This window comes from Neophocaena asiaeorientalis, unplaced genomic scaffold (assembly GCF_003031525.2).
Source record: "Neophocaena asiaeorientalis asiaeorientalis breed wild unplaced genomic scaffold, Neophocaena_asiaeorientalis_V1.1 scaffold1044, whole genome shotgun sequence".
Lineage (NCBI taxonomy): Eukaryota > Metazoa > Chordata > Mammalia > Artiodactyla > Phocoenidae > Neophocaena > Neophocaena asiaeorientalis.
Genome location: NW_020174045.1, coordinates 262,210 through 275,061, shown reverse-complemented (window position 1 = coordinate 275,061; position 12,852 = coordinate 262,210). Strand labels below are relative to the sequence as shown.

Here is a 12,852-nt window from a genome sequence, read left to right as displayed (position 1 = left end):
TTAGTTTCCCTAGAAATACATTAGACAAGAACACAAGGGTAGCAATGGGCCCATGAGTCACAGCAGACAGAATCGGCTTCCAGCTTATCTCTTAGGACCAGATTCCCCCCCTGCACACCATACACTTGCGGGGAAGCAGCACAGTGGAGAAGGACGTGCCGAAATCCCTCAGCAGCCTGTGCTTTGCCTCTGACCAACTTCTTTCTGCTCCAGTCACTGAACCTTAGTTCTCTCTCTCCTTGGACGTGGATTTCACATTGGAATGTAGTACTTCCCAACTTTGTATTTTCAAACTCAGGTGCCCTTAAGACCCTCACATTAGAAATAAGACCAGTTCTGCTCTTCCCACTCTGGGAATATTATCAGTATTCCCCAAATTTGATATTATTTAATATTTGATAATTATCAGTTCCCCAATTGATAATATAGATAACATTATCAATATTATTGATACAAAAGTAATTTTAATGATTAGTACATTAAGAGATCTGTTGAAATCAATCTATTTGAATGATGATATGGTCTCTGAGTTTAAAACAGGACCAATTGTGAATTAATTAAAAACAGCTTTTCCCCCATTGAGCTTTTTATTGTATAATTATGCTGTTGCCTCTGGCTTGTTTCCAGTAAAAAGCCATCTCACTAATGAATATTTATTTCACTGCCACAAACAATAATACATTAAAATGTTGTATAAATGCTATCATGCGTATTCTTTTCCATCCTCCAACCTGCAATAGTACTCATCTATTCTTTCTCTAACAGATATTTGTGTCAAAGCTCCAAAAAGTGATGTGTGAAAATTCAATTACAATATATTTTTTTCTGTTTCTGGTGTGTTAAAGTTCCCCCTTCATACAAGTAAGCTAGAATATTGTAGAATGTTTTGCTGAGAAAAACAACAATTTTGGAATAAACTTCACATTTGTTTCATGAAATAATGATTTTGACCAGTAAATAGTCAGGAAAGAAGCTCCGGGGAAAAACAAAAAAGAGTGAATGGATATCAACAGACTGCCTCTTTTTAGGAATAGAAACCCAACAATTTTGTTCTCACATATCAACAACAGATTAGTAAGACATTAATTTTTACAACTAAATATTTTTTTAAAGACTTCTGGCATTTCATAATATAGGAGGTGATTTATTTTAACATTGTAGTAGGTAGCATAATGGCCCCAAAACATGCCACTTCCCAATCCCTGGAACCTGTGAGTCTGTTGTGATTTGTGGCAAAGGGGAATTAAGGTTGCCAATCAGATGACCTTAAAATAAGGAGATTATTTTGGATTGTCTGGGTGGGCCCAGTGTAATTACAAGGGTCTTTAGATAGGGAAAAGGGAGGCAGAAGCATCAGATCCAGAGAAATGGCATCGGAAGAAAGACTTGGACCAGCCATTGCTGCCTTTGAAGTTGAAAAGAAGGTGCCATGAGTCAAGGAATGTGGGCATCCTCTAGAAGCTGGAACAGACTAGAAAAAGGATTCTCCCCAAAGCCTCCAGAAGAAACACGCCCCTGCTGACACCTTGATTTTAGCCCAGCTAGACCAAAGGTCCCATAAAAGTAGGGGCCGTGTCTTTAATCTCTGCCTGAAGAGGTAATTTGTAAAAATTTACCCAAAATTTAGCAGCAGAAAAGTATGCAGCCTGTCCTAGGAGCCCCAAAAAATTTATCCAACAAGAGAGTGATTATGAACACATTGTACTCCTACCTTGGAAAGCGATTACAAAATTATTATAAAGTGTTACAAGTATTGTAAAATGATTTATCACATAAAGCAAGTAATTCATGACCGTGGAGCAGATAAAAGGTCAGACATGGAGCCTTGAACTGGATGGTTCTGTGTTGTAACCACCTGAGTAAACCGTGGTTTAGTTTTACAAGTTACCGAATCGTTCATAAGGAAAGAGTAGCTTTTGAGTTGCTGTTAAAAACATCTGAAACATATAAAATGATTAAAATTTGAGTAATGGCTACCGTTAGAAAAGAAACATTTGAAGAGAATAAATGTTGTCTTTGGAAGTTTCTAGGTTATATTTTTTTCCCTCTTCACTTTCTCATTTCCACCTGGCGATGAACCCTTTGCCCATATCCTTTGACATTCTTTCTGTATCCCCTGTCAGTCATGTTCCTTACACATGGTCAAGAAAAGTCATTCACTCTCAGTGTGATTTTAAGAAAATGGGTATTGCATTTCAAACATTTTGCTGAATTTGGAACATAATTTTCTCCCACTGCGGTATTTCAGGCATCAGTGCATGCATGCTGAGGACGATGGGGTGGGAGGGAAGGTCCTTCCTCTGCCTCGACTCCAACTTAAAATTGTACCATGAGTCAGGGGGCCAACCTAATGACTCATTCTGTGGGCATTTTAATCTTCGGGATTTTTCTATTACAGGGAGCAGAAACAAAATTCAAACTACATGTATTAAAAGCATAAGTGAGAAAAGTAAAACTTTTAAGCCCTTAGAAGAAGTATAATATCATTGTGGCCTTGAGGTATGTACCAAGTGATTTGAAGTAGCAATTCCACTTTTTTCCCATGTAATTTACAAGATTTATTGAATCTGTTCTCCAGTGCCCTAGGTGTCTATTCCTGGCTTTTTCTAGATTCTTTCAGCCTCTTTGCCTCTCTCTCCCTCTGTGTTAATACACACTATCTTATTTGCTATAGCTTTGTAGAATTAATAAGTCTAAAAGTCCTTAATAAGACTCTTTAAAATTCCTGCTAAAATAAGTTTCCCACACTGTGCTTCAAAATTGCTTTGCCTGTTCTTTAGTCTTTTCTCCTTCATCTCTGTCTTAGGATCACCTTGTGCTCCTAACCTGTTGGGATTTTTATTAGAATTGCATTGCATTTTTGGAGGGGAATGACATCCTTATCATACTGAGCTTCCTGTCCATGGAAACAGAACCCCTTGCCCTTTATTTAGGTCTTTGTTAAATGCCTTTTGCTAAAGTGTTATATTAGCTTCACAATTAAGATCTCCTTTTTGACTCATTCCACTCAAATGCAAGTGTATTTTCCCCACTCAAGTGAGAGCTTCAGCGTGCATCCGGATTTTTTTTTTTTTTACTAATTTGTGCTAGATAGATAGATATAGATGTAGATATAGATATATGAAAGATAATACATATCACTATTTCTACTATCTATGTAGTATTTAATTATATAAATGTGTTACATTTTATTTAAGAAAACCCCTCTTGGTAGACTTGTATGTTGTTCAATATTTGTTGTAGTCAGAAAGTGCTGCAGGGAACATTATTTATACATCATTGTGCCCATGTGAGAATATAGCTGTAGGATAATTTTCATGAAGTGAAATTTCTGGTGAATGAGTACATGCATTTAAAATATGCATAAATGATGCCAAAGTGCTTTCCAAAAGGTAAATATATATAGTATAGCTCCCAGAGCATAAAAATACCTGATCCCTGTAATTTCACAGACCTCACTAGCCTTGAGTTTTATCAAACTGTTACATTTGATAGATAATATCTCATTGTTATTTTAATGTACCTTTTCTTAACCATTAAACCTGGCCTTTTTGTCTCATAGTTATATGTAAATTTGTAAAGTTTTTTTTTTAAGTATTATTATTAAGGATTTTAGCCAAGAGGAATCTCAACAACATCTTAGGTTTTCTAAAACAACTACTTAAAACACCCAAAGTTAAACTAATTTCAGGGGAAGAGGTGATGTGCATCAGAGGTGGACATCAGGGAATGTACCTAGAAGTAGAAATGAAATCAAAATCTGCGAAATTATGTGAATTTCTGAATGGGTCATTTTAAACAGACAAAACAGAAGACTGAAGTCAGTGTGTGACCAACGTCAAAATTAAGACCTAAGATGACAAAACTATAGGACCATAGGGTTGAAAGTCAACTGAGAGAAAATTGGGACCTCTTTCTCTACAGACAATCCCGGTTTTACAAGCTCAACAGAAAGATGAAATGCCTTATGCAAACTTATCGGTAGAAATATTCAGTGGTTGCAAACAGGTGACACAGAATAAACATTTATTGAGTGAAAAAAATAAAAGAGTGCTAGGATTGCAGTTTGGGTTTTAGTCTGAGGCTGTTTCCCCTTATTTCATGTTATCAGCACTGAGTCTGTTAACATTTTATACCTTTCCTTCATGCCAACTTTGGAGACACTTACTTTGCATTTCCAGCAGTCATCACTTGACTGCTGTTTATGAAGAATTCAGAAATAAGGGATTTGCAAAAGCATGCATTTTATCGATGACATGAAATCCTGAAAACAACATATTCAGTTAAACTACTTCATATTTTTCTTCTGGAGGTAAAAGAACCTTGACATCTTGGTATTAGTTTGCTAGGGATTTGTAACAAAGTACCACAAACTGGGTGGCTTAGCACAGCAGAAATTTACTGTCTCATCATTCCGGAGTCCAGAATTTGGAGATCAAGGTATTGGCAGATTGGTTCATTTTGAGGCTGTGAGGGAGAATCTGTTCATAGCTCTCCCCCAGCTTCTGGTAATCCTTAGGTACCTTGGCTTGCAGAAGCATCACCTCAATCTTTGCCTTCATCTTCACATGGTCTTTTCCTGTGTGTGTCAAGGTGCCTAACTATTCCCTTTTAAAAGGACACCAGTCATATTGGATTATCATTTTAACTTGTTTACCTCAGTACAAACCCTGTTTCTGAATGAGGCCACATTCTGAGGTTCTGGGGGTTAGGACTTCAACATATCTTTTTGGGGAGACACAATTCTACACATGACACTCCGATATTTGCTTGATTGCCTTTCTATGTCCCAGGCACAGTCTATTCTGAGAATGCTCACTTGCTAATCTTACTAACACAACGTTTCATTATAACATAGGATTTTTTTTGGTAACAAGATATTGCATAGACAATTTTTTTTTCATAGACAATTTTTGATGTTTCTTTTCTACCTTGCAAAGATTTGTGTTAATGTAAATTGAGATTACATATGAATGTTAATATTATGTTGGTGCTGCTAAACATAATTATGTATAAATTCTTAGTGTGTATGTGTGGGTCAGCCATCAGTGAGGTTTATCCTGTGGAAACATTCTACTAAGTGGCAATTAGTGGATTTATGTAGCATTTATTCTTCAGAGATCAAAATTCTAGAACCTTCCAGTGCCTCACTTTCCTGCATAATCACAGCAGGGTTAATAACACCCAACTGTCTCCCCAAAGATCACAGAGATGTTGTGGGTCTAACATTTATTACCCAAATTCTCATCAGAGGAAAGGTATTTACACGGAGTATGTTTGTGTCCGTACCTTCTCATCATTACCCTTGTTTGTCCTGGTTCAGCTGGATTCTCCGCTGAATAAGTGGTTAACTACAGACTCCTCTGCATCGTGGAGAGGTTTTTGTAGACTTTGGTGACTTTTCCTTGCCTTATTACCCTTTACGTTGCTGTCAAAGCGTTTCGTGTTCAAATCAATTGCACCTGTCTACTTAGTGTTCTTTCTTTAGAACCTGGAGGAAAGGTCAGGGAGATATGAGTCCCTTTGAAGTCCCGGGATGGGGGAGGGGATGGGTGGGATGCGGAAGTCCAGAGAATGGAGGAAACAAAAGCTCTGAGGTCAGACTCGGGTCCTGCATTCTTCCAAGTCCCTCCCATACCATGCCCAGGTGTGTTTAATCCCAAATGCCCTTGACAGCCCACAGCCGTCTGCCGGCCCACCCACTCATGCTCTGCCCTCCTGGAGCCACTCCCTTAGGTTCGAGTAGGCCACGTGTGTAGTCCCCCCAGGCACGAAATGCCAGTGGGGAGCTGCCCTGCAGTTTGCTGTGGGTATTCTGGTTGGGACCGTTCGTAAGTAAGAGCATGACATCGTGGAATCGTGGCCGTGCAAAGCAGGTGATGCAGTCCTCTAACCTTATCCACGAAGCTCCACAGCCCGGGGCTAGGGCACCCGAAAGGAGCCTGAAGCTGGACGCCCTTCTCACTTCACCGCCCGAGACCTGCTAACGGACGCCTGAGTACGCACAACCTCCATTCCAGAAACCAGCGCCTACCTGTGGCCAGAGGACCACGCAATTCACCTGGCTCAGCGTAAGTCCGCCCCTCCCCTGCGCAGGCTCGGCCCCTCCCTACGCCTGCCCATGGCTCTCAGCCCCGCCTCTCCGTCGCCTCGCCCTCCCCGCCCTCGAGTCCCGCCCCGCCGTAGCGGGGCCCGCCCCCTTCCTCGCCAGCCTATTGAAGGAGCCGTCGCCTTGCGCACTGACCAATACGGTGGAGGCCGGCTCGTCCCGCCCCGCGCCGTGCGTCGGGTTAAGTGGGGTCACGGCCGGCGGTGCGCCGGTCACAAGCCATGTGGCGCAGCGGGTGCAGAGCTGGGGTTTCGCTGCGGAGGCTGAACGGCCGGTGAGAGGCGGCGGGGGGGAAGAAAGGGGGAAGTTTATGGGGAGCGAGGAAGCGGAAGGGAAAGTGAAGCGGGGAGGGAAGGTGGGCGGCGAGGGCGCCGGGAGCCCGGCGGGCAGGTGGGTGCTGGAGGCCTCGGGGTCTCTCTCCGGTCAGGGGTGCCGTACCTCACCTCCTTGTTCTGGGGCTCCCGGGGCCCCTCCGCCTCGGGGCTCTGGGACCCCTCTGCTGCGGCCTCCTGCACCCCCGGCCCCCTCGTCTGGTGGCTCGTGCACCCCGGGGCCCCTCGCCCGGGACCTCGCTCCGAGAGCCCGTCGGGATGGCAGAGCATCCCCTCCAGTGGCCTCCTCCTGAGGAAGGGAGTTCCTGTCCAGTTACCAGGGTTGGGATGCTGCAGCCAGGAAAGACTGGGGTACAGCCGTGGAGGACCCGGCCTGACCCCTCTCACTCCGGGCCTCGCAGAGCGGTGGCCCTGCGTGCAGGCTGTCGTTGGTGTGGATTTTAATGCAAGAATAAAAGTAGGCGGCAGTTAGGGGTCTCATTAGGCGTTAGCTCCATTCCCCTGTGTGTAGTTGTGGGCAGGGAGGCCTCAGGCTCCGCACCTGCGCTTACTTAACCTGCGGCCTTGATGAGAGTGGCGCCTCCGGGAGTGGAGGAGCATTGTGTTTAATGAGAAGGTTTATGGTAATAGAGTGTGTTTAGCTGCAAACCATGAATAAGTATCATGCCTTTTGAGTTTGTAAAATAGGACAATATTTTACTTTTTAAACAAAGATGAATTGTTTAGTTTCATGCTAATTCACAGAATCTTGTTGAGTTTGTAAAATATTGCAACATTTTACGGTTTAAAGCAAGATGAGTTGTTTAGTGTCACGTTAATTCACAGAATCTTGTTGAGTTTGTGGTGGAGTTTAGCTGCTGTTAGCCCAGGGGAGGGAGCAGGGGGGTGTCTGTTGTTGGGCTGCCCTTATTGGTGTTTTGGGTTAAAATCCTCTATCTCATAATTCTAAGAGTGGCTAAATCGGGGAGGGAAATGTTGGTTGTTAATAGAACATCCCCGTACTATTGCCTGATATTGAATGAGTCAGTGTATTGTGTGCTTATCTTATATAAAAGAAATATTTTGGGGATACATCATTAATGTAGAAAACACTATAAAACGTATAATGCAGGTGAGACAAAAATTATTTAAAAATAAGCTGTGTCACCATTACCCAGTTTAAGATTGCTCCTTACCCATCATACGTCATAATTCTCCTCCCTTTTAAATGAAATTGCCCTTCTGGTTTACAGAAATAACCTCCTTATTTTTCTTTGTGTTTTTACCATCCATCAATACTCCCACGCTACAGCGTTACCTGATTGAACAGTACCTGTTTAGACTAATATTGTGTCTGTCCTTTGCAATTTTTTTTGGTTTAGCATCATGTGCCCACATCTTTGATACATGTAGTTGTAGTCCATTAATTCTTAGGACTAAGTTATCAACTAAATAGTCCACAATTTATGTGTTCTCTGTTGCTGGACATCTGGGCCGCTGGGGTTTGGGGCTCTTGGGAATGGTGTATGTGGTGTGTGTGTGTGTGTGTGTGTGTGTGTGTGCGCGCGCGCGCGTACGGGCACGCGCGCCAGGGCATGAGCGCAGGTCTCCAGGGCACATACATCCAGGGGAATGAACTGCTAATCTGAATAAGGCCAGTGCTCTTCCGCATTCTCCACTCAGTGTGCACACCCAGTGGCTGTGTGTGACTCCCTGGTAATAACTAGACTTCTTGGTTTTCACCCATTTGGTAGGTACGTAATGGGACTTTATTGTAGACTCAGTTTATTGGGATACTGTGATTTTGACATGAGTTGTTTTTTACACAAGGGAAATGGGTGTTATAATTGTATTATAGTTATTTATGGACATGTACAAATAAAAGGTTTTCAACATTTATTTATTAGTTGATGTTGCATGAGTTGAGATAAAAGTGAAAGAACTTTAATGGAAATTTCCTGGAATGTGTTTAGAAGATGCAGGTTTTCATTTTTCTTTGAATTCTTTATCCCATGACAGCGTTTTCATTATGTTGCTGAATTATGTTAGCCAGTCTCCCTGCAAATTATGTAACTTTGATTATTTTCCTTAAACATAGCAGCGCCAGCCTCGGAGCATGGAGGTGGGCGAGCACCACGGCCTGTGAGAGGGCGCTGCTGCGGTACCAGATCGGAGAGAAGATCCACGGCTTCACTGTCAGCCAGGTAGGCCCTGTGTGCTCTTCCTGTGTCAGGTCCCAGAGCAGAGACCGTAGGGGTTTTCATCTTTGTCCCCAGGACCTGGCTTCCTCCTGTTTCACAGCAGGTGCTCAAAGGAGCGGAGTTTTGCAAATGAAGGGATTTTCTGACTCTTAAATGAGTACAAATCCCTAACGCCTTCCCTGAACCCCTAGACGCCTCACATCTTTTCAGAGCTCAGAAAGTAAATGAACTCATTTTTGTTTCTGCATCAGTCGTGACCGGTAATGAAGACTGAAGGCCCCACATCTATTCAGGTCAAGTTTCACCATCGGCTGAGTTTGCTCCAAACTTGGGCAAAATCTTTCTGTTTTTGAGCCGTTTGGGTTTCAGGATTATAGAAAAGAGATTGTGGGCCTATAGGTACTTAAGTTTATGTAAAAATGGATTTTATTTTGTTATTGCTTTGTTTGGCTTAAACTTTCACATTGTTTTTTTCTTTAATGCTATACTTGAAAACAGTGCACATCATATAATTGACTGGTTGCTGGTTTCACACTGTGCTTGACACTCTAATGAAAACAAAAGCAAGCAGCTCACAGTCAGAAGGACACGTGTGCAGCTTCAGGACAAGGAACAGCTTGCTGAGGTGCAGAGAGCAAGAGGAAGACGCAGGAGAGGGGGCTGCTGGGCGCTGGGTGGGGACAGGTTTGTAGAGCATGAAAGGAGAGCCGCCATCTGTCTCCAGGAAATGGGAGCGGGCCCAGCACCGGGGCAGGGAGTGTTCAAGGCAGGGTCCAGGAGCTTTGAGCCACTTAGAGGGGTTCATGGCTGTGGGAGAGAGCCCCTAAAGACTCCCGTTTAGGGGCCTTTTGTGAGGCCCCTAAAGACTTCTCAGGGGACTTGGGATTTCTAATACAGTTGTGGTTAATAATGCCTTGTTCAGAGGCTGATTCTTTTCCTGTATGTTTCAAGTTTTGTAGAAACTTACTTATGATAAGCTATCAGAAACTTAGTTTATGATAAGCTGTCATGCTTTTTAGAAACAGTTACTGTGAAAGCTGTTTATGAGGCAGACTGGTTTTAAATTCATTGATCGCATCTTACAAAGTATAGTTGTGAACTCTGAGGTGTAAATGATTTCGAGACAAGTGATTTCATAGGTATAGCTTACGTGGGCATCAGTAGAGCACTTGAAGCACATAGCTTTTGTGGCAGGGCCCCCCAGAGCAGGCTCAGGACATCCGAGTTCTAATCTCTGCCCTGCCAGTAAGTTGTCAGCGAAGACAAGTCACTCTCACGGCTGTGTGGTGGTTACGATGACGCAGTGCTGCAGTTGAAGGAGAGGGGCCTTGACACAGTTGCGTTAGTACCAAGGACAGTGGAAGTTACGGAAGCACGCCTGCACACACAACCTCCACCGGGGGTGAGAACAGGTTTGCCTCTGTGGGGAGTGATCTGTACCCTCATGGACCCTCCCACTAGGAACAAGTAACTGGTGATAGCCCCAGCTCACCGCCAGGAACTCAAACCAGTAGAAGCAAAGTTTAGTCCCAAGAGCATTCTTCAGCTGCCCCAGGCTCAGGTCCGTCCCCGTGTTTACCTCCTGGTGGGGCTGTTCTGAGCATCCCCGGAGATGAAGTGTGCAAGAGACACCACAGACATTCCAGGCGAAAGCCTGATCTCCTTCGGGGCAGCCTGGTGTGACGAAAGGGGTCTCAATGCAGGCTCTGTGGTCTTAGCAAACTGTCTCATCACCCTGATGGGGTGGGAATGCTTGCTTCCCAGCGTTAACTGTGGCGTAGTCAGGAATTCCCTAGCCAACAGTGAGCATTGAGGAGAGAAGGTGTGCCTTGTACTCAGCCCCGGGTCCTGTCTTCCTCGTCTGTGGGCTCTGGACATGGTGGTTCCTGCCAGTACTGCCTTAGCCTCAGGCAGGTGAGCTGGTCCTGCAGCCATGGGTGCACTGTCACCGTCCTGGATGCCTTCCCAGCCGAGTTGAGTTCTTCCTGTTTTCCTTGTTGGTTCAGGTAACATCTGTTCCTGAGCTGTCCCTGACCGCCGTGAAACTCAGCCATGACAGCACGGGAGCACAGCACTTGCACCTGGCCAGAGAGGACAGAAATAACCTGTTCAGGTGTGTGCTGCGTCCTGAGGTCACGATCTGGATGCTCTGCTTGGAGCATCTACTGCACCTTCAGCAGTTTAACAGGGAGAGTAGAGGAGTTTCCCTCCTCCGCTCCCCACGGCCAGGCGGTGGCTGACCAGGTGTGGACCCTGTCCCCGCAGTGTGCAGTTCCGCACCACCCCCATGGACAGCAGCGGTGCCCCGCACGTCCTGGAGCACACGGTCCTGTGCGGCTCTCAGAGGTACCCCTGCCGGGACCCCTTCTTCAAGATGCTGAACAGGTCGCTGTCTACGTTCATGAACGCCTTCACGGGTGAGACGCGGTCTCGGGACACAGCCCTGCCTTCCCGCAGTTCCTGAGATGGCGGGAGGGGGTGGGGTGTTGGCACTCAGGAGACTGGGGTGGATTTCCCATTCCCTGTCTGGAGGACGTTAGAAGCTTAATCATTTGGGAAAGCCAAATTGTGGTTGATTATAAAACCTGGAGTTTTAGGAAAAAATGTGTCTGAGTTTTGTCTGGAAAAGGTGACAGCCATTTTCTTTGGGAAGTAATGTTAGAAAGCTCGGGCTCTGGAGCTTAGGTTAGCGGTGATGGTGCTGGTGTCTGGGTGGTGACTGCAGGAAGCCGGGCAGTGACAGGCTGGCGACGGGGGCGGCTGGGCACACACAGTGGGCGCTCCGTGGGCCAGGCCGTCCTCTGGGCCCGCGGTGACCCCGGCGCCAGACCTGCCGCCCAGAGTGGGCGCTGCTGCCTCTGTGCCCCTGCCGGGTCAGGCCTGCCGTGAGGCTGAGACGGGGCTGAGGTGGAGGAGTCCTGCGGGAACTACTGCTGTATTTAAAATCGCCCTCTTCATTGTGTCCAGCTAGTGATTACACCCTGTACCCATTTTCCACACAAAACCCCAAGGACTTCCGGAACCTCCTATCCGTGTATTTGGACGCAGCCTTCTTTCCCTGCTTACGGGAACTGGATTTCTGGTATGTTGTGATTGGTTAATTGATCTTTACCTTAGTGATAGAGTCACCGTCCCCATGTAATTGTTTGTTACTCTTTAGGCAGGAAGGATGGCGACTAGAACATGAGGATCCCAATGACCCCCAGACGCCCTTGGTCTTTAAAGGAGTTGTCTTTAACGAAATGAAGGGAGCATTTGTGAGTGTTTTCCTTTTTCACGTTGGGCTAAATTATCTTACCGTATAAAGTGTTGAAGTACAAATAGGCTCAGTAGCTAGTTGGCGTCATGCCACATCACAGTTTTCTCACTATGAGGACTGGAATTAGCGGGCACAGTGCTGTGAGCAGGGACCGCAGGACGGTGAGCTGGTCAGCAGTTCCCAGCTGTGGTGTGGGAGCCACAGTGACCTGTGACCTGTAGGGTGTCAGCCAGGTGAAGACTGCGTTTCTGACGATCCCGAGACCGTGTCTTTTCCACTCTCTCTTGCCCGAGTATATGGTGGGGTTTACAGATCTAATTACATATCAAGTTATTGGTAAAGACCACTGCATAAAGGGAATGTCTCAGTAAGGCGGGTCGCGGGGTTTTTTGGCTCCTGGTGCGTGTAAAAGTTACGTGTACACTTTACTGTAGGTCTTAAAAGTGTGCGGTAGCACCACGCCTGAAAAAACCATACATAGCTTAATTAACATCACTTCATGGCTGAAAGATGCATCGGTGGGCGTCCTCATGTACCACGAGAACAGTTGTCCTTGCGGGATGTTGGTGGGTGTGCTCCCAGGATGTGGCTCATTTGTTGAATTACACGAACAGTGCCTGCGTTGGTCTTCACGTACACGTGTACTTTTACTTGAAGACAGATAACGAGAGGATGTTCTCGCAGCACGTTCAGAGCCACCTGCTTCCCGACCACACATACTCAGTGGTCTCCGGAGGGGACCCCTTGTGCATCCCGGACCTCACGTGGGAGCAGCTCAGACAGTTCCACGCCACACACTACCACCCCAGCAACGCCAGGTGACTGCCTTGTGAAGCTCAGTGCCAGGTGTTTGCTTTCCTTGCACCGTCATGCTTTTCTCCAGTTCGGCTTGGAAAGGTTTGCTTAATAATGTGTGCGTTTAGACACTCCTTCGGGTCTGCAGCGGTAACTCTCACACGCCCAGCAAGGTGA

At 45.6% G+C, this 12,852-nt stretch overlaps 1 protein-coding gene across 3 annotated transcripts in view; it reads left to right on the top strand.

Annotated features, from left to right (window-relative positions):
* The first annotated feature begins 6,305 nt into the window (after positions 1-6,305).
* PITRM1 (pitrilysin metallopeptidase 1) overlaps positions 6,306-12,852 on the top strand; it is a 31,011-nt gene continuing 24,464 nt past the window's right edge. For 2 of the 3 annotated variants that reach the window (XM_024753913.1, XM_024753911.1), the window contains exons 1-7: positions 6,306-6,383; positions 8,519-8,624; positions 10,628-10,734; positions 10,887-11,038; positions 11,589-11,703; positions 11,782-11,878; positions 12,538-12,698. In XM_024753913.1, the coding sequence (XP_024609681.1) occupies positions 6,331-6,383; positions 8,519-8,624; positions 10,628-10,734; positions 10,887-11,038; positions 11,589-11,703; positions 11,782-11,878; positions 12,538-12,698 (791 nt within the window). In that variant the 5' untranslated portion in view covers positions 6,306-6,330. The remainder of the gene's footprint in view (positions 6,384-8,518; positions 8,625-10,627; positions 10,735-10,886; positions 11,039-11,588; positions 11,704-11,781; positions 11,879-12,537; positions 12,699-12,852) is intronic. The other variant, XM_024753912.1, reaches the window with a different exon arrangement.